Source organism: Pseudochaenichthys georgianus, chromosome 12, assembly GCF_902827115.2.
Source record: "Pseudochaenichthys georgianus chromosome 12, fPseGeo1.2, whole genome shotgun sequence".
Taxonomy (NCBI): domain Eukaryota; kingdom Metazoa; phylum Chordata; class Actinopteri; order Perciformes; family Channichthyidae; genus Pseudochaenichthys; species Pseudochaenichthys georgianus.
Genome location: NC_047514.1, coordinates 28,742,924 through 28,763,736, shown reverse-complemented (window position 1 = coordinate 28,763,736; position 20,813 = coordinate 28,742,924). Strand labels below are relative to the sequence as shown.

Sequence of the window (20,813 nt, the reverse complement as noted above, 5' to 3'; positions counted from 1 at the left end):
TGTAGCCTGATTATGCTTTAGCAGCTGTAGGTGTGTGTGGTACAGTATGTAGGTGTGTGTTGTACAGTGTGTAGGTGCGTGTTGTACAGCGTGTAGGTGTGTGTGTTGTACAGTGTGTAGGTGTGTGTTGTACAGTGCGCAGATGCCGCGGACAGACGGGTCTCAGTTGGTTTGATGTCCTTACTTTTAATACTTGCAAATACAACTTTTGGCCCGTAATTTCAATTCCCCATTTCAGCGACCAGAGAGAGAGGGGGGGGGGATATATCCAGTCTCTGATTGTGTTACGTTATTATGAGAGTGCTCTCATACTTTAAATTGTATATATTTATATAAATATATTTGTGTGTGTGTGTCCGCATCTGTAGCCTGTTATTGTCTCATTACACCGCACTCTCAATGAATTCAAAGTAAATATGTGGGGGAACAATGTTGATCTAGCTGATCTAACAGAGATTATAAAATATGACAAAACACTCGACAGCTGATGCAGCTGTTACCACGTCATAATGAACGGACGTCGCTTTAATATGACCGCTCAGAGGAGAGGAGTTCTCATTTCTTTAAACGTCTGCTGCTTCCCCTCCTCTCTCCTCGGTTCCCCTCCTCGGTCCTCCGCTCGCATCTCCTGTGGGCGGGTCTAAGTCTCGAGGAGGGGAGTCGAGGAGGGGAAATTTGAGTATTGAGAAGCCTCTAATGTGTAACCACGGGCATGCTGCTGCTGCACAAGTGCCTCCAGGGAAGGGATAGAGAGGATGTGGGACTGATGGATACGTATGAGGGGCCATTAGGGCCATTATTCAGAAATACCGTTCACACACACATTACTCGTTGGCTTACTTTTACATCATGAGTAGGGTTTCTGTTGATTGTGCATTCTGGAAGTTAGTTCCGCAAACAAAGTTACAGTTATTTAGAAAACATTCTGTTATCAGTTCCTTTCACCTGGTAAGAGGGCTATTATTTTACTTTTTGCGCGTTTTCGTGTAGCTTTTGATGCGATGTGCATACATGGGGTGGGATTCATCTTGACACATTGCATATCTTTGATACTACCAACGCTTGTTGAGCTGTGTGTTGCTAAGGAACGTCACAATGTCCTTTCTGGTCCAATCACTGTTGCAGAAAGATGTCACCTGCTTTAAACTGACCAACCAGAGAGACTCTAACGTCACTACCTGTTGAAGTCTATCGAAGACTTCACTACAACAGACTTTGTCATGTTATGTTTATGTCAACTTGTTCATTTTGCCTCCTAAACTAAAAACGATGCTCTGCCTATGACATTTATGTTCAAGTCCTGAAGAATATAATTTGGTTTCTCATATGGTAAGACGGAGAATTTGTTTGTCAATTGCACAGACGCTAGTGGGCTGTGTGTAGCTAATAAGCTAAAGCCGATGCCAGGCTAATGTATTGTGTACAGTAAGCTACTTCTGGCTAAACTACTTTACCTTGTATCTTTAAGACTGTTACACCATACATAATTATCCACATAAATTGCTGAATGTCTAATGTAACTTAGAATATTGTCAGTGCATTTGTTATAATTTTGATTTTGATAGCTTTGACTGCCTTGATGATGAATCTGCAACTTTTTTAAATGTTTTTTCATTAATGTATTGAACAATATTCTACTCTGTTCCATCACGTATGTCAAAAGTCGCCTTAGAGAATGCAAAATACACTTCATAATCTCCACTTTTTGTCATTCTGTTGATTTTGCCTCTAAGATTAAGATACAATCTCTCCATCCCTGTTTGACATGCTAGCATTTACACAAGCAACATTAGGAGCATTATAAATATGTATTTCAACAGAGAATGTCTATCATATTTTGTAATTGTGCATTATTAATAATAATACCTGGAACCCCTAAAAACTCATGTTATCACCCTTCTCTAATGTAATAGTTTGGAATGGTTTCACAGAGGAAAGCAATGAGAACTCGGTCAAGTTCTCCTCCAATCCATCTTCACATCAGCGACTCTACCCCGGTCCACGTGCACGTGAAGAGCCAGAGGAGTCCTGCCAGCAAGCCTCAGGTCACACACCCACTGATGCTGGCATGTCTTTATTGTATTTACTTTAATTTCATATTGTAAATGTGCATCTTTTGAGGACATGTACCCTGGATCTTTTTCTTTATTCTTATTATCTGATCAAAAGTTAAGATATTGTGTGAAACTCAACATTCTGTAGTAAGATAACATAAGACAAGGTGGTCCCCTGTATGGGCAATGCAGGTGTTGTAGCAGCAGCAGAGTGCGAGTGAAATACAGGACGGTACAGACAAGAGTTCACACAAGGATAATGCAATTACAATAAAATGATATAAGTAACTGTTAAAACAAGATATCTCAAAAACAAGGAAAACGGTGATCAGTTAAATGATCATATATATTTTATTTGTTCTCATGCAATTTAGTGTGTATGCCGTGTAGAGGGCTGATGTGACATGCTGCTGCTCTCTCTGCGCTCTGTGTTAAAGGAGAAGACCAACGTGGACAGGGGAAACCTCCGTCCTACAGCCAAGGTCAAAACTCGAGTTCCATGGATACCACCGGGAAAGGCTTCCATACGGGACGCGTCATACAAGTGGGAGGTATAACACATCCTACACTCAAAAGACTCCTAAATATTGCTCCTGCAGTTAAAGATGTTGTGTTACTGACAGTGTAATATGCACTAAGGGTCCAACGCACCGCCTTGAGATCACCCCCCCACTCCATGAAGAGCCTGAACACTCCCAGTCTGCGCTGCGACTTGCTGACCTCACATCAGAGGAAGAGGAGGGGCTGCACGGGCGGATCAGCCAGTATGAGAGGAAGATGGAGAGCTTACTGACTGAGGTCAGCTCTCTGAAGCACGAGGTAGTGTCCCTGTGTCACTCTGAGCAGCTCGGCATCACACACCAGGCTTCACATCGAGAACAGAGTTTGCATTTTCTTGGCCTCATATTAGTTTTTTTAATTGCATTTCGGACATTGATATATGCTTCATTGATTGTTTCAAATCAGTTATTAGATGTCGTTATATTCCAATTATCATTCTAAAGTTACAACTTGCTTCAGCTTTGTGATAGCAGTGTTCCCAATAGTGAATGCTAACGGACCCTCCACTGATGTTCTCTACGGTGATGCGGTTACTCGTCATGTGAAGGGAAGTCAGTGACCCCATGGCGACATGTGTATGATGAAAGCTGTCTTACAAGCTTGGCACATAGAGTTTGAAAGTTGGTGCATTTACAGGTAGGGTCTCATGGAAGATCATATCCAGTTGCATTATGGGTAATGTTCACTCAACTTCTGCTGCGTAAATTATGACAATTTAAATCAAAAATCATGTCATTTGGGCCCTGTAAGAAAATGCAAATATTCTTTGTCATGGCCTCGAGCTGAAACTATTTTATTTTGCACACAAATTGGTGGACCATTTACCTCTGAGTCTCTGTGTTGTTGTTTTAAAACTATGGTGCACCTGAAACACAACAATATTTAATGTGTGATGCTACTTTAATTACATTGCATTTATATACAAATAAAGTGTGCAAGAAGTAAATGAAGTGTGATACTTGCATAAGACCAGAGGAGGCTGCTGAGGTCCCTCCTTTATCAAATGTCATTGTGTTGATGGTGTGGAGTCAGCCCTTAAGTGGCTTCTGTAGTCGTTTGACAGGCTGTGTCCATGTGTCATTTGGTTTTACATGGGCATAGTATACGTCTAATAACAGTGCATTATGGGTATAACATTGGTGTAACCATGATGTAACATGGGTGCAATAACCGAGTAATATAGGCGTAATACAGTGTAATTATGAGGTATATTTATGTGTAAAAACAGTGTAACACGGGAGTGATACAGGTGTAAGAACAATGTAATAGGGCTGTGATGGCGATGTTGTAATGTGTAATATGGGTGTTATATGGATAAAACCAATCAATATATGTTACATGATATTTATATGTGATTGCACATTTAAGGGTTAAGAAGCTGTGCATACTAAATGATGACTGAGTGGACGTTCACACACATGCAGTTTTATGAATTAGACAGAGTTCAATGAAGTACATGCTTGTGTGTGCAGGTGGAGCTGCGGAAGAAGGAGCAGCTGCTGGAGCGTCAGTCGGAGCAGCTGAGTGTCTCCCAGCGGGTGATGGAGGAGCAGGAGGAGCAGCTGGGTGTCTCCCAGCGGGTGATGGAGGAGCAGGAGGAGCAGCTGGAGGAGGTGAGCAAGGAGCTGCAGCACACTGAGAGACAGAACTCACGACTGCGCCTGTCCATGGAGAAGATGCTGGAGGAGAGCGACTACAACAGGTAAGCACAGCAGCCCTTACCTGTCAAATAAACACTACCAAGGGCCAATTACAGCTAACAACATGCAGAAGTACCATATTATTTACATTGAGTTTTATTATTATATTAAATATAAATGTACAAGGTAAAGTGTGAAGACACTTGGACACTGTTATTGCAGATGGCAGGAATGACTGTTGTTGTTCTTCTTGGAGGTTATTGGGTAGGTTGCTCAGATATCAGTGCAGTTATTTGAAAACATGTAAACAATGCAATCATCCAGCTTTGCTGTGGGGAAATGTCCTGATGTCCTGAGGGCAGTGTGAGGGGGGACCTCGCTGGTCTCTGATGTCACGCTTGGTGTTGGAAGGCTTCTGGTTCCGGTGAGGAGTCTGAGTCTGGATCTGCTCCTGTCTTTCCCCTGCAGAGGGGACGGGGGCAGTCTGCAACAAGACAGAGCAGCTCTGCTCAGGACGCTGATGGAGGCTGAGGGGGGGGGGGCAGCAGCGGCCCAGCAGCTCTCCGCCCTGAGAGACTCTGTTTCCAAACTGTGCTCTGCTGCTGGCACTGTGAGTATCTCTCTCAGTCAGTGCTTCTGACTTTCTCTAGAGCTCCACATTTAGCTTTCATAAATGTTGATATTATATTGATGTTTTATTTTTAGATTGTTTTATTATTTTGTATAGCCTCATGACAAATTGATGACTTATTGGAAGTAGGGGGAGCACTATATTTAAGCATTTACAACTGGGGGGTCCTTTGGAAGTTTTCCCTTGTCCGCTGTGAGGGTCTAAGGACAGAGGGTGTCTTATTCATATTCTGTACAATTTATTTTATAGGTTTTATTATTTTATTGTATTGATTCATTTTGACTTATGTCTTCCTTTATCTTACCGAGACGGATGGCTATTTATTTTAATTTGTATTATCAAACCTTTTACGTCCTTGTGTCACTAAATGATGATGTTATGCATGCGTGCAAAGAGGTTTTAATGTTTGACCTGAAGTGAATTTCTTCTTCTTTGTTTTAATTTGTGATGTATGCCATATTGTGAAAGCACTTTGAGCTGCACCTGGTGTATGGAAAGTGCTATCCAAATAAAGCTTTGTAATAATAATAATAATCATTCTGTGTGACTGGCGAAGCCACACACAGTCTAGTATTCAACATACTTATTAGTGCGAATGCTTTGCCACAGCATTCCACTATAGTTCTTCGAATCTTATATAGTTTGGCTCTCAATAACTTCAGCATACTTTCAGCTACAGGAACCATTGAAATATCAAAATATTCAGCCTTTTCAGCACATGATGGGAAACGTTCACCTTTTTCAAAATATTTTATACTTTTTGAAATATTCAGCCTTTTAAGCTCTTTTTTTAACATGGGAGAAACTGTAAAATCCTCTTTTACCTACACCGTGCGCAAAATTCTGCTCCTTCCACGTACTTTCATCTACAGAAACCATTCAAATATTAAAATGTTCAGCTCCTTCAGGACATGTGTGCTATGACTTTTCTTGTTTACGACATTTATACTTTTTGAAATATTCAGCTTTTTAAACTATTTTTTTAACATGTACAGTAACTCAATGGGAGGAACCTTCAAATCTTCTTTTACCTACACCTTGCGCCAAATGCTACTCCTTCCACATACTTTCAGCTAGAGTCTTCATTCCAACTTTAAAATGATCACAAAACCTTCAGCTATGAAACTTATTCTTCAGATTTTTGATATCTTTTACACTTTTTGAGATATTTAACTTAGTTTGGAGCTTGTTAAAGAGGCCTTCTTCAGATGTTAACATTAGTGTGTATTGCACAGCTCGTTAAGTCTAGAGTGCTTTGATCTCAAAACAGAGTGGAGCACAGCTTGAAATTTGCCCCATTTTTTTTTTTAAACTGCCATAATTCCCAAACCCTACACTCCTTGGACATAATCTTTCATGAAAAACGTAAGAAAACCTCTCCTAGATTGGAAAATAAAAAATAATTAAGCAAAATAATTAAACAAAATGCCTCTTGAGGGCAAGTGACAACAACTTTCAACATGTCTCCATTAAGGCCTATTGTAAATACAGCCTGCTCTTTCTTCACAGCAGCAGCCGCACGCCTTTAGTTAATCTGACAAAAAGGCCACATTATTGACCCAAAAGTACAAAAAAAGCACACTTCAGACGCTCGTCAGGGTCCTGAGACGCTTCACGCGTTGACATTTCACCGATATCTGCTACGGTTCTTCCACAAAACGTTCAAATGTAAGAGGTTTATCTCTCATTCAGACCAATGGAAAGGCTCTCCTCTCACAGATCACTGCACATCACCATGGAAACCTTTGATCTCTGGACACACACAGGTGTTATGATTATGTGTTATGAGTAGGTGCTTAGGAATAGAAACAAACACTGACAGACTGGACTTTAACAGACTGTCTCAGCCTATTCTTTTCTGTCTGATGGAGACTTCATACTGACTTCAATAGGTTCCACATGTTTTATACATTATTGGTGACGTATGGTTTTAGTCGAAAAGTTTGCAGTCAAAATATTCTGCTGCTTTCCCAAGCCTTTTTCTTTTCTCATCTTAATACAAATTCATTCACTACTACTTACATCTGATATTTAACTCCTTCAGCCTATTTTCAGCTGCAGAACCCATTCAACTATTACATTATTCAGCTATTTCAGGACATCAAGGCTATACATGTTGTTGTTTATACCTTTTTTAAACCTTTTCTTTTCAATATTAAGCTTCTTCACTATTTTTCCTACTCTTCCAGTTTAACATTTCACTTTCAAGTTTCCAACAAAGTCATTGCAATGCATTTGAGCTGTAACAATTTGATTCAAATCATTTCACTTTTCTGCATTTCTCCGCTAAGTTCAGCAACACACTGCCTTGTTCTCTGTAGCTAAGAGCAGCTACCACTCAGCTCATAACACATTCAGCTTTTTCTGCATGTTCAGCTAAATTCAGCCACAGATGTTCACAGTTTACAGCATTCACACGCATCTTCTAATCTCATCTTATTCTCCTTCTTCCGCCACAAATGTTGTCACGCTACTCGTCCGGCAGCGTTGACACAAAACACACAAAAAACACATCAAATCGTGCGGAATGACCGGGATCGGGTTGCTAGGTCTTTCCTAAGAGATTCGCCTTGCCGTTTTCAAGCAAATCACAGAAAACTGCGATCATTTGCCCCATAGGAATGAATGGGAGAGCTGGTTAAGACTTAGAGTGGCTGACATCACGGCTAGAGGGGAGAGGAGCTGCGGGAAAACGCTTTGATCTTTGAACACACCTGTCGGTCGTTAACTACACCCAGTGGTAATGAAAGATGTTCAGAAACGATGCAGGAATGTGGTGCAAGAATCCAAAAATGTCATAGATAAACAGTTCAAATAGTCAGCTAAAAGTGAGCTAACATTTCTGGATATTCTTTGTTGTGCCTTAACAATACAACTAATGCTATTAATTATACTTACTCAGCGGGAGGAATGTTAGCATCGGGATGCTCAGCCAAGTTTCAGTCACACAGACAACATTTCTCCGAATGTTTCAGTTATATCCTGTGATGTGTCAGAAGAGTTCCCTCCTGTGTGCTGCAGAGGCTGTCCGGCTCAGAGGCTGCAGGCCTGGCCCAGCAGAAGGAGCTGCTGCTACAGAAGCTGGACACCTTTGAGTCCACAAACAGGACTCTGCGGCTCCTCCTCAGAGAGCAGCACAGGGCCCAGGTATGGGGGGGGTCTGGGGTCTTCTGCTGATCACAGGGTGTCCCATGACGGATACACGTTAGTTCTGTGATGCTCATGATGTATTTACTATTCCATTTCTATGTTCAACACTGTACCTCGAGGAACAACCGCCTGAAGGGAAATTCAAACCAGACACTTTTTATAATGTCAAAAATATGAATATAAAAAAGCAACATTGGATTTTATCAAATGTTTCCATAAATATTGAAGCACATTGACTGCAATACATTACGTCATGTTACATTTAGCTGAGGCTTATATCCAAAGTGACTTACAATAAGTGCAAAGGCCATAGAGATTCAAACTCCGAACAACAAGGTTACATTCACTTCAATGAGTTACAGGTGAACTTTACACAATGCAGCCGGAGATGTTAACAGAAACCATGTGGTAGATAAATGCTTCTGACAGTTGACTAATGCATACAAATACATATCAAGATAATGTTGCCATTTTGCTTCAGGCGCATGAATATGTGTCTGATGTGCCTTTCAGCAGCAGTTTACTGCACGTGTTTCTAAAGCAGTGGTTCCATGTGTGTGCGAGCAGATGGAGTCAGAGCGAGTGTCCGAGCAGAAAGACGCCTTTCTGAAGAGACTGGCCGACACAGAGGCACACAGCGCTGTGAGTGTGGGAGACGCCCAGTGGATCTACTCGTTCACTGAACTAGCCTTGCATTAGGCATCTATCATATATGTGGGCATATATGTAGACACCATTTGTTGTATCTCTGTTACCTACATTCAACTCTTTGCCTGTATGTAAAATGTGCTTTATAAATCAAGTTTGCCTTGCTTACCTTACAGCAGCTTGTGGTGACACTTCAAGAGAAGGACAGAGAAGCGAATGCACTCTGCAGACTGCTGGACAGTGAGAAGGTACCGTGGACAGAGCAGTATCTCACCGAGGCATTTCAGGCTTGTCTAACAGCTTGTAGACCAAAGCAGAAGACCACTTTCCCTAATGTGCATTCTCCTGTGTTATGGGGGTGCAGGACAATGCCAAGAGCTCATCTGAGCTGTCCAAGAGTCTGGAGTCGACCAGAGCTCATTTACAAGGACAGCTGCGGAGCAAAGAGGCTGAGAGCAACAGGCTGACCGTGCAGATAAAGGTCTGTCCTGGCCTGGGCCATCGCTATTAAAATGATTCAGCTGGTACGTTATGTTTGAGGTCTTGTTTGTAGTTTAATTGTAGGTTTAATTCTTGGTTTAATCGTTTCCATTGGTGCAGAACCTGGAGCGAGCAGCCAGCCAGCAGAAGGTGGAGATGGAGCGCCTGGCGGAGCAGCTGGGGGGGCTGCGGCGGCAGGCCGGTGCAGATCGAGAGGCTCTGAAACGCGCCACGCGAGCGCAGAAACAGCGGGCAGAGCGCAGCGAGGACACGGCGGGCCGGCTGGGTGTCCAGCTGCTGGACATGGTGCGCTGCTCTGAAGAACTTCTGTTACAGCAGTCGCAACACATTGGATACACTTATTCATTCTATTGATTGTTCCTATGAGTTCAGCTTTAAAGCCAGCTTCAAGCTCCATCTCTTGGTTGCACTGCTGTCTGTAACAGAATCAAGTTAAAGCAGTGCTGGAAAGTAACTTAGTACATTTACTCTAATTCTGAGGTACTTACTTAACTTGAGTATTTCAATTTTTTGCTACTTCTACTCCACTATAATTCAGAGGTACATGGTGTACTTTTCCTCCACTACATGTATCTAATACCTTTAGTTACTTCACAGATCTGGATGAATGATGTGAAATATAATCAAGTGTTAAATCAGACTTTAGTTCCACCTGGAGTAAATCCACCAGCTACCCTGCAGTCTACAAAGCCATTCAAACTAGCTGCACCTTCACCAGCTTTGAGAACACTTTCATGACCAATCATTATAAAACATATCATATATATTATTCTGAAATGGACCAATCTGCACAACGACTACTTTGACTTTTGGTACTTAAGGATATTTTGATGCTAATACTTTTCTGTCTCCCACAGGAGAAGCAGCTACTGGAGGCACTGTCTGCAGCTGAGGCCTGGCAGAGTCGCCATGCCCAGGAAGAGAAGGACACGAGTAAACTGGAGGTAGAGCTGTCTCTGTTGAACAGGTAACCACAGACAGGGTTCATTGTTTTCATTCAAACATGTTGTAGCTTTTAGTTTTGACGCGCTGCACATCTGGAAAAAACTCCCAGAAAACCTGAGGTCCTCACCAACCCTGAGTTCTTTGAAGTCGTGGTTAATAACATTTCTTTGTGCTGCTGCTTACCCAGAAGTCATTTAACTTAGTTTGATTATTACACCTCTTGCAGCATCATCTGTGTTTACAATGTAGATTCAAACTGCTTATTATCTCTTTTATGAATCTGTTATTCCATTGGGTTTATGTGTTGTGTTCTTTCTTTTGTCTTCTTTCTTAACTTTTGTTTGTTATGTTGATGTAAAGCACTTTGAATTGCCTCTGTGTCGGAAAATGTGCTGTAGCAATAAACGTACCTTAACCTTTCACACTGAAGGTTGGAGATATGCAGTCATGTCCGGTACAGAGGCAACTGTTGGAGTGAGATATTTTCAGAATTGTAGTCGCTGCGCCGAAAAATGCTAGTTGAATCATAGAAAAGTGATTTATTTTGTACTAATAGTTATTTCAGTAACAATCAATCAATCAATCAATGTTTATTTATATAGCCCAATATCACAAATGTTACATTTGTCTCAGTGGTCTTCACAGTGTGTACAGAATATCAGTATGACAATACGACACCCTCTGTCCTTAGACCCTCTGTCCTTAGACCCTCTGTCCTTAGACCCTCACATCGTACAAGGAAACACTTCCAGAGAAAACCCACAGTTTAAAGGGAACATGGGAGAAACCTCAGGGAGAGTAGCAGAGGAGGGATCCCTCTCCCAGGACGGACAGACTGCAATAGATGCCGTGTGTAACACAGTTATCGTGTCAAACTAGTATTGTTACCCTGTTGACACCATCAGACAACACGCCTGGACCAGTTGTGAATTAAATTTGCGCCTACATCTTTTATTTAATTTTTGTATTTAAATTAAAACATTTAAATTTAAATTTCAAAGTAAAACAGTTGAATCGGTGAACAGCTACTTCTGGTTCAGAACTCCACCATTTTGGTTATACAAATGAATATTTGATGAGTGTTGTGTTATGTGATGCAGCCGAGCAGCAGAGCTGACGGAGGAGCTGCAGAGTGCGGGGGATAAAGGCCGATCAGAGAGAGAGGCCCTGCTGGAGAGGCTGCATGCACTGACCTCACAGAGCACCGGGACCAAACTGGAGACCCAGGCCCTTAAGGTGAAACTCCAACAGCACAACAAAGCTGTCACTAATTATTATTCAGTGAAGACACATTTATTGAATGGCAAACTGACCATATACTGATCACATTTCTACACATCTGTTGTGTCGCTTTTATGTCGTGGACAATAGCCTCCCTACTCCCATTTTTTATTTCAAAAGATTCCCGTATACTTGTATTAGGAGCAATATCTGTTGGTGTGTTTGATAACTGATGACAGCTTCTGTGTTCCTGTCAGGCTACAGCCTCTGCAGTGGAGGAGAAGCTGGCCTTGTCTCAGTCAGAGCTCCAGCAGGTCAAAGCATCCATCCTGCAGTATGAGAGCCTGCTGGACAGCTACAAGATCCAGGTGTGTGGAGCACATTGTACTACTAGGTTCAAAGTTCAGAGGCTTTTTTTCATTTGCAGAGCCACAGTGTAGTTGTGGCAATGTAGATCTTAAGCCCCAGGCTCCTCTCACAATGCAACATAAATATATACAAGACATTCCTCATATAATAAAAATAAAGACAAATAAGTACACATTCTTGGCTAAAAATTAAGAGGAGCAATTTTAAGAACTAAGTGACATTAGTAACATACGAGAGAATGCAATTCCTGAAGAAATTGCTAGTGGGGATGCTTTATGCTGAAAAGCTGATGCTGAATTGCTATGCTGAAATGTAATGTGTAAGAAGAAAGTGAAGAATTTAGATTGAAATGATGCATGAACACTGGGGGCTTGAATGTGTGATGAAAGAAGAAAAGAAAGTAAAAAGGCTTGGAAAAGCAGCAGAATATTTGAACTGCAAACTTTTGAACTAACTTGATGGCGAATGATCTGTCGCCATGGCAACGGTATTTGAGGGTCATGACAGTGTGAATGCCTGTGAATACGCTTAGATGAGTTGATGGCTGCATCGTTACCAAACCTGTGAATTTTTGGGCTGTTTGGAGCATTTTTACTGAAGTTATGAGAAAACCGTGTGTCATGGCGAGCCTTGTGTTACCATGGCAACGACATTTGAAGAAATCTCAAAACTGTCCCGTAGATGTCTTCACGGCTGGACTGTTAGCACACGTGAAGTTTCAGCACTTTTTGACGATTTTCATAGGAGTTATAGCAATATCGTGTTTTACAGCGAGGGGTTGCCATGGCAACAGCTTTTGAGGAAAACTCACTAATGGCACATAGACATGTTGAAGGCTGGACCATTAGCCATCATCTGAAGTCTGGTGCTGTTTTGACCATTTTCATATGAGTTACGGCAACATCGTGTTTTATGGCGAGGGGTTTCCATGGAAACGGCATATGATGACAACCTATATGTCTGCTGCTGTTTTGACCATTTGCATAGGAATTACAACATCATGTTTTTCCATTGACTTCAATGTTAAAAATGTGATGTATTATGGGATGTATCCCTGGAATTATGAAAGTTATGAATGAGAAAAGTAATAGCAATGGATTCCCGACCGAGCTGAACGTTTTGATGTTTCTGCGATGTGCAGCAGAAGAGCAGCAAAATAACCCGGCGGAATAATAATAGAGAATTTGTCCGTAGAAGAACAGTAGTGGGAACGCTGTATCAGCATTCCCACTAAATTAGGTGTTGAGACATTATAAAAAGGATGGGACATTTAGAACAATGTATGTTACAACAAAACAATCAAATAGTTCAAGAGAATGTTACAAGACTTATATGCAAGTAATGCAGGAGAAGCTAACTATACGCAGGTCAAATAGAATAAGACGAGCTAAACAAATGGAATGTAAAATGAAATGCCGTATAGTGAAATAAAATACTGCTTATTGTAATAATAGATTCAGGGGTTCAGCATGCTGATGGCCTGTGGGGGTACAACTGTCTCATTCCGGTGCGCAGCAGTGTGAGATTGTGATAGCACAGCAGTCTATAGCCATTTCCTTTCTGCTAAACACGCTGCACAGGTTGGGAAAACCCGTGGCGAAGCCGATGAGTACCGTGCTCGGCTGGCTCAGGCGGAGCGGCAGGCCCAGGCGGTGCGAGGGGGGCTGGAGCAGGAGCTGGAGGAGGTGCGCAGGGAGCTGCTGGAGCGCCTGGCGGAGCTGGAGCCTCTTCCTGAAGTCGTACGACGCTCCGAACTCCAGCTGCAGGAGACCCAGGACAGGGAGCGCAGCCAGGAGAGACGCAGCATGGAGCTCAGCACCACCCTGACCGACCTCCGCATGAAGGTCAGAACTCACATATATATTTAGATTATCTTTATTTTGTATTATAATATTTGTTTTTATTATTTGACTCCTGTTTTATTCAGTCCTGTGTTGGTATTAAGTGTTCTATTTAATCACAAAGCTTTGTGTTGCTTATTATTGGGAAGGGGGAGATAGTATTGTGCTTATTTGTTGTAAATGATGTGTTTGGTTTGTGAAGCACTTTGAGTGACCTTTGTGAGAGAACAATGGTATATACACTCCAGAGCAAATATTAAGACTGGGGGGGAAATTACAAGAATTGTCATTTGCACTGGTGGATCGTTAGGAGAGCTTCAAAATGCAAAAAGAAGAAACAGGAGCAAGAGACCAAACAGGCCATTTATTGGAAACGGCATTTCAACTCGAACAGGCTGTTCCTCAGGCATTCACACTGTCACGACCTCCTGATGGCAACAAAGAAAGGCTTTCTGTCTTTGAACGCGGCAGGATGCTTGAGCTGCACAAGGCGCGCCATCGCTGCTGAGGCTGGACGCAGTAAGACGCTCATTTTACATTTCTTAAAAGATCCCGAGGGTTACTGGACAAAAAAGTAAAGTGGTAGACCCAATCAAATGTCCCCTGCGCCGGAGGACCCTACGAGCTGTGCGGAAAGACACAGGCCAATCTTCGACCCTAATGAAGGCCGTTACAGATGCTGACTGCAGCCCAATAACCACAAAAATGGCATCTGCGAGAGAAGGGCCTCGAGAACATAAAAGTCTTTGAAGGACATGTCTCCTCCAATGCCACCTTGCCCGTCTGGACTTTGCAAGGGAGCACAAAGCATGGGACATTGAAAGGTGGAAGAAAGTGTTATTCTCTGAGCAGAAAACATTGAACCTGGATGCTCCTGATGGCTTCCAACGTTCCTGGCATGACAAGGAGCTCCCACTGGAGAGGTCTTCTACGCGGCACAGTGGAGGAGGCTCCATCATGATCTGGGGTGCTTCTTCCTTCAAGGCTCAATGGAGCTTCAGGTTGTGCAGGGGCGTCAAACAGCTCTGGCTCTGTGGAGATGTGGCAGCGGGCATTCCTCTTGACTGAGGGCTCGTCTGTGTGGTGATGCTGGGTCTTTCAACAGGACTTCTTCCTGGGGAATAACGTCGCTCTTTTGGACCATCCAGCCTGTTCCCCTGATCTAAATCCCATTGGGAACGTTTGGGGATGGATGGCAGGGGAAGTTTACAATAACAAACGTCAGTTCCAGACCGTGATGCCCTTCGTGGAGCCATCCTCACCACATGGAGCAACGTTCCCACCAGCCTCATGGAAACACTCACATCAAGCATGCCTAAACACATTTTTGTGTGGGGCTACTCACTACTGAGTTCATTTTTTTAACTTTCAGTTTTGCTTGTTTTTTTTACAGCAATGGTCTTACACTTTTGATCAGCTTATGGTCAGCCTACTCTTTATTTTTGATCTCTTGCTCTGTTTCTTCTTCCAACCTGGTTACAATCCACCAGTGGGAAATGGGAATTCTTGTAATTTTCCCCCCGGTCTTAAGATTTGTTCAGGAGTGTATATAAAGTTTGATTTGATTTGTTATATGTATATATACAATAAATGCAAGCTCAAGTTAGCATCACAAAATCATGATTTAAATACAACTTTAAAGTGCTCATTTGAAAATGAATCCGGTATTCGTTGGTATGTACACTAAACAAAAATATAAACGCAACACTTTTGTTTTTGCTCCCATTTTTCATGAGATGAACTCAAAGATCTAAAACATTTCTCTCAAATATTGTTCACAAATCTGAAAAAATGTGTGATAGTGAGCACTTCTCCTTTGCCGAGATAATCTATCCCACCTCACAGGTGTGGCATATCAAGATGCTGATTAGACAGCATGATTATTGCACAGGTGTGCCTTAGGCTGGCCACAATAAAAGGCCACTCTAAAATGTTCAGTTTTATCACACGGCACAATGCCACAGATGTCGCAAGTTTTGAGGGAGCGTGCAATTGGCATGCTGACAGCAGGAATGTCCAGAGCTGTTGCCCGTGAATTGAATTTTCATTTCTCTACCATAAGCCGTCTCCAAAGGCGTTTCAGAGAATTTGGCAGTACATCCAACCGGCCTCACAACCGCAGACCACGTGTAACCACACCAGCCCAGGACCTCCACATCCAGCATGTTCATCTCCAAGATCGTCTGAGACCAGCCACTCCGACAGCTGCTGCAACAATGGGTTTGCATAACCAAAGGATTTCTGCACAAACTGTCAGAAACCGTCTCAGGGAAGCTCATCTGCATGCTCGTCGTCCTCATCGGGGTCTCCACCTGACTCCGGTTCGTCGTCGTAACCGACTTGAGTGGGCAAATGCTCACATTCGATGGCGTCTGGCACGTTGGAGAGGTGTTCTCTTCACGGATGAATCCCGGTTTTCACTGTTCAGGGCAGATGGCAGACAGCGTGTGTGGCGTTGTGTGGGTGAGCGGTTTTCTGATGTCAATGTTGTGAATCGAGTGGCCCATGGTGGTAGTGGGGTTATGGTATGGGCAGGCGTATGTTATGGACGACGAACACAGGTGCATTTTATTGATGGCATTGTGAATGCACAGAGATACCGTGACGAGATCCTGAGGCCCATTGTTGTGCCATTCATCCACGACCATCACCTCATGTTGCAGCATGATAATGCACGGCCCCATGTTGCAAGGATCTGTACACAATTCCTGGAGGCTGAAAACATCCCAGTTCTTGCATGGCCAGCATACTGACCGGACATGTCACCCATTGAGCATGTTTGGGATGCTCTGGATCGGCGTATACGACAGCGTGTTCCAGTTCCTGCCAATATCCAGCAACTTGGCACAGCCATTGAAGAGGAGTGGACCAACATTCCACAGGCCACAATCAACAACCTGATGAACTCTATGCGAAGGAGATGTGTTGCACTGCGTGAGGCAAATGGTGGTCACACCAGATACTGACTGGTTTTCGGACCCCCCCAGACCCCCCCAGACCAGGAAAACTGCACGTTTCAGAGTGGCCTTTTATTGTGGCCAGCCTAAGGCACACCTGTGCAATAATCATGCTGTCTAATCAGCATCTTGATATGCCACACCTGTGAGGTGGGATGGATTATCTTGGCAAAGGAGAAGTGCTCACTATCACAGATTGTTTCAGATTTGTGAACAATATTTGAGAGAAATGGTTATTTTGTGTATAAAGAAAATGTTTTAGATCTTTGAGTTCATCTCATGAAAAATGGGAGCAAAAACAAAAGTGTTGCATTTATATTTTTGTTCAGTGTATTAGAGGTCACTATTAATGTCCACACATGTATTGTTGATTGTTCATTATTTCAGCATTAGAAATGTTTGTACATTTTTCCACATCAATCTTGCTAGACCACACACATGCAGTTTTCGGAAGAACTCGAGGAAGACAAATGCTTGGATACTGAGTCCAGGTCATGTGATGAAGGCTGTGTTGTGTTAGGTGGAGACGCAGGGCAGCCAGGTGGAGCTCCTGAGACAGAAGAACCAGCTGCTGCTGGGCGAGAACAGACAGCTGCAGCACAAACTGGAGACAGGGGAGAGGTCAGTGGCCTTTAGGATATCGAGAAATGTTTTACTATGAATTATTATGATCAATGTATCAGTGATATTCTTAGCAGATGAGGTTAAGTTTGGTTTCTATGTGTTGCATGTTGGGCATTTGTAGGACGATCCTAAAACCCAAAAAACATCTTAATGATATGGCCAGGTTAGCTGTTTATTCTACAATATAACTGCACATGTAACTGATTGTTGTTGATCTTGCAGAAACCTGGAGGAGGCTGCCAGTCAGAACTGCGAGCTGCTGGCGGTCATTTCCAAACGGGAAGACTCCATCCACAGCAATCAGCTCCGCCTGGAAGAGAAGAGCCGGGAATGTTCCGTGCTGAGCCGGAAGCTGGAGGAGGCTCTGGGTGACGCTCGCCAACAGGTCTGTGGCTGAACACTGGTCAAGCAGTGTGGGATTAAAGAATACAGCAGGAGATATCAGAAGTAGCTCGTAGCCTTCTCAATCGTTTCAGACTTTTGCTTTGACACAAAAGCGGTGTAGACAGAGCGGTTCTTCAGCAAAACATAACAGGGTTGTGCAGCAAAAAAAGGAAGAACTGAGCACTCAGCAGCAGGGGTTCTGCAGCTTGGGAATGTGGGGCTGATCAGTGGGCCTGTATGTCTGTAAGTGCATATTGTTAGGGACATCACATATAGGGATACATTAGGTTTGTCCGATGTATATAGGGAAGGTGTGGCTCAGTGCGTTAGAGCGCTGATCTTCAGGTCAGGGGCGCACAGGTTCAATCCCGCTGTGTCCCCTGACACTTCACCCACATTGCTCCTGTGGGGATTGCACACAGCACGGAGTGTGTAAGTCGCTGTGGGTAAAAGCCTCCAACAAGTGACGTGTGATGTAATGTGATGTAATGGGATGTAGTGTAATGTAGCATACCCTCTGCTGAGTCATACAGTCCCAGAGGTGGAGAAGTACTCTACCAGATGGTACTCTGTTACAAGTCCTGCAATCAAAATGTTACTCAAGTAAAAGTAAAAGTATTAGCATCAAAATATACTTGAAGTACCAAAGTACTTATTATTTATAATATGTTTTGATTATAATTATTGATGCATTCAATAGCTATCAAAGCTGGTAAAGGTGCAGCTCACAAAAAAAATGAAATACTCAAGTAAAGTACAAGTCTCTCAAAGTATAGTGCTTGAGTAAATGTACTTAGTAACTTCCCACCTCTGTTAAGTCCAACTTATGTCTCATATCTTTTCCAGATTTCAGAAACTAGAGGACTTGCTGCCACGAAAGAACGCTCCACCCAGTCCAGAATCATCGACCTAGAGACTCACCTTAGCAGGACTACCTCCGAAATCAACCAACTGCGGCGCAGCAAAGAGGAGGTAGAGGCAGCCATTAATAGTTGATTTAAAATGTGTATGCATCAGCTGTGTCAGCAGGTCTGTAAAGTGTATTTGTCATGCTCAGGTGGAGCGGCGGTACCAGAGCCGACTGCAGGATGTGAAAGATCGCCTGGAGCAGTCAGACACCACAAACCGCAGCCTACAGAACTACGTCCAGTTCCTCAAAGCCTCCTACACCAACGTGTTCGGAGACCTGGCCCTGGGCGGCTCTCTGCGGTCCCCCTCACCCATCTGACAGCCCCTCTTAGTGTGGCTGCCAGCATTGTGAAACCGGACATGTTGAGTACCCCAACGTTTTATGTTGGAAATGTATATTAGGGTCCCCAGCACATAGAACCTGCCGGATGCTAACCTGCATATGTTGGGCAATTTGCATAATTAGTATAAGTTGCATTAATTAGCATGCAGTCAATAGTAAAAAAAATGGCTGACATATTTTCTATTTTCAAATCAAATATATCCAAATGATCCAGAGTCCCTTAAATCTTCCAAATCAACCCAAAATGCATCAAAACCAGCCCACAGAGAGGACAACTATTGGCTTTTCCTGGTTAAAAAAGCCATTTGTTATCCTGTAAAAATGTCAGAAATGGGCTCCTCAATAACCCCCCAAACCCCTCCAAAAGTACCCACCATATGCAGGTTAGCATCTGGCCGTTTCTATGTGCCTGTACTATACATTTCTAACATAAAACTTTGGGGTGCTCAACATTTCTGGGTTAACAATAGGACTCTATGAGCTGGCAGCTAGACTATCTGTCAGAGTATTGTGCACACGGTCCAAAACCGTACGGGGGTTTGAACCTCTTACATTTAGATTTGATCACAAGAGCTGAAGGCCATTAAGATGCTTGGTCTGTTGCCTGGTTACTTGGTTCAAACCAGGGAGGAGCAAGAGTATATATTGGCTGTTATCTAGTAGGGCTCTTAGAATGTAAGACTTACCTATGTTAAAATGTATTTAGAAATGAATTTTTAGACAATACAATTGTGTCAAAGAAATCAGAAAAATAGATATTTTGTAATATCAAAGCCCTTAGATGTATGATTTGAAAATGTGACTTCTAGTTGTACCCCAACATACACAGAGATAGGGCAACTGTTGAAGACTAGAATTATACTCACCTCTAACAGCTTTAACTCTACTCATGCTTGCTTATTTTACCAGAAGCTTAAATCCACTAAATTCATTTCCAACACCTTTGACTAATTAAAAAAAACGATTGTGAAAACTGCAGAAAGGAGACGGGGGCTTCTCGATGTATCAGGTACAATGCAAAACACGGCAGCAGAGGGAACTATCATCTCCCCTCCCATCTTCATACTGAAATACTGCGGCCCGTGTGCCCGGTCTGTGGTGTAGAAAGTCATTTGGCTACAGTCTGACTGGATACCTGTTGGCATCACTAAAACGTTGCTTTTTAAAGGGAGAAATAAAGTCAAACTTGTGTCCCTGTATTCAAATGTTGCGATACCAGGACATGCGAACAACTGTGATCAGAGAGAATAGTAATGCAGGTTAATGTGGGTTTACAAAAGCACAGCGTGGAAAGAAAATGATAAACTCTGACATGCTCGGGGTTTGAAGGTGCACTCAAAGTGCAGCTGACAGCTCTGCTGCTGAACATCTGATCCACCAGCATCAGGTTCTGATCTCACTGAGGAACTAATGGAGCCTTGCAGTGTTTACTCCGCTGCTCTGCCAAACGAGTAGTGACATACTGAATAGAAGCTGGAGAAGCTCAGAGAGAGAGCTTATCTGATGTCATTTTGAAGACATTGTTTTGGCCTTTTTTTCAACCTATATTTCCAACAGTTTTCCCCTATGTGCCTTGAAGCGTGCAGACTGAATGTTTGGATCGGATAGTATTTGAAATGCCAAAAACAATTGGAAACGGTCATTTCTTTATCAAGTCTTCACAGCATCTTTTTATTTTCAACCTCAGCTAGAAATGTTGTCTGTAATATGTCTATTGCTAGAATGACCAGACTACATACTGTATTTGGACTGCTTTATACTAAAACTATGATCCGTGTTTTACATTTATACAACTCAGCAGCCAAGCCACCCATAGCATGATCTGCTTATATTAAGTGTATCGATGCTCTGTGATCAAATGGAGCTGAACACATTGGTGCTACTGCTGTCCTTTGGCACAAGACAAGACCGTGTTTGAAAACAATATTATAGTGAACTCAATAGTTGTTGTCTGCTATTTATCAACTGAAAAATGTACAGTATTTTCACAGGTAACGTCAATAAAACATGTTTTTATACCCGAGTCAATCTGACT

General features: G+C 42.8%; 1 protein-coding gene across 1 annotated transcript; it reads left to right on the top strand.

Moving 5' to 3' along the window:
- The first annotated feature begins 1,191 nt into the window (after nt 1-1,191).
- On the top strand, nt 1,192-20,795 carry odf2a (outer dense fiber of sperm tails 2a). Its single transcript, XM_034096382.2, has 19 exons — nt 1,192-1,329; nt 1,932-2,045; nt 2,492-2,605; nt 2,694-2,873; nt 4,088-4,317; nt 4,724-4,865; nt 7,908-8,033; nt 8,550-8,678; nt 8,861-8,932; nt 9,049-9,165; nt 9,285-9,470; nt 10,043-10,152; nt 11,231-11,366; nt 11,609-11,719; nt 13,301-13,564; nt 17,039-17,139; nt 17,365-17,527; nt 18,373-18,498; nt 18,584-20,795. Exons 1-19 carry the CDS (start codon nt 1,327-1,329, stop codon nt 18,752-18,754), a joined length of 2,595 nt encoding a protein of 864 aa, XP_033952273.1. The 5' UTR covers nt 1,192-1,326; the 3' UTR covers nt 18,755-20,795.
- Nucleotides 20,796-20,813: the final 18 nt, after the last annotated feature.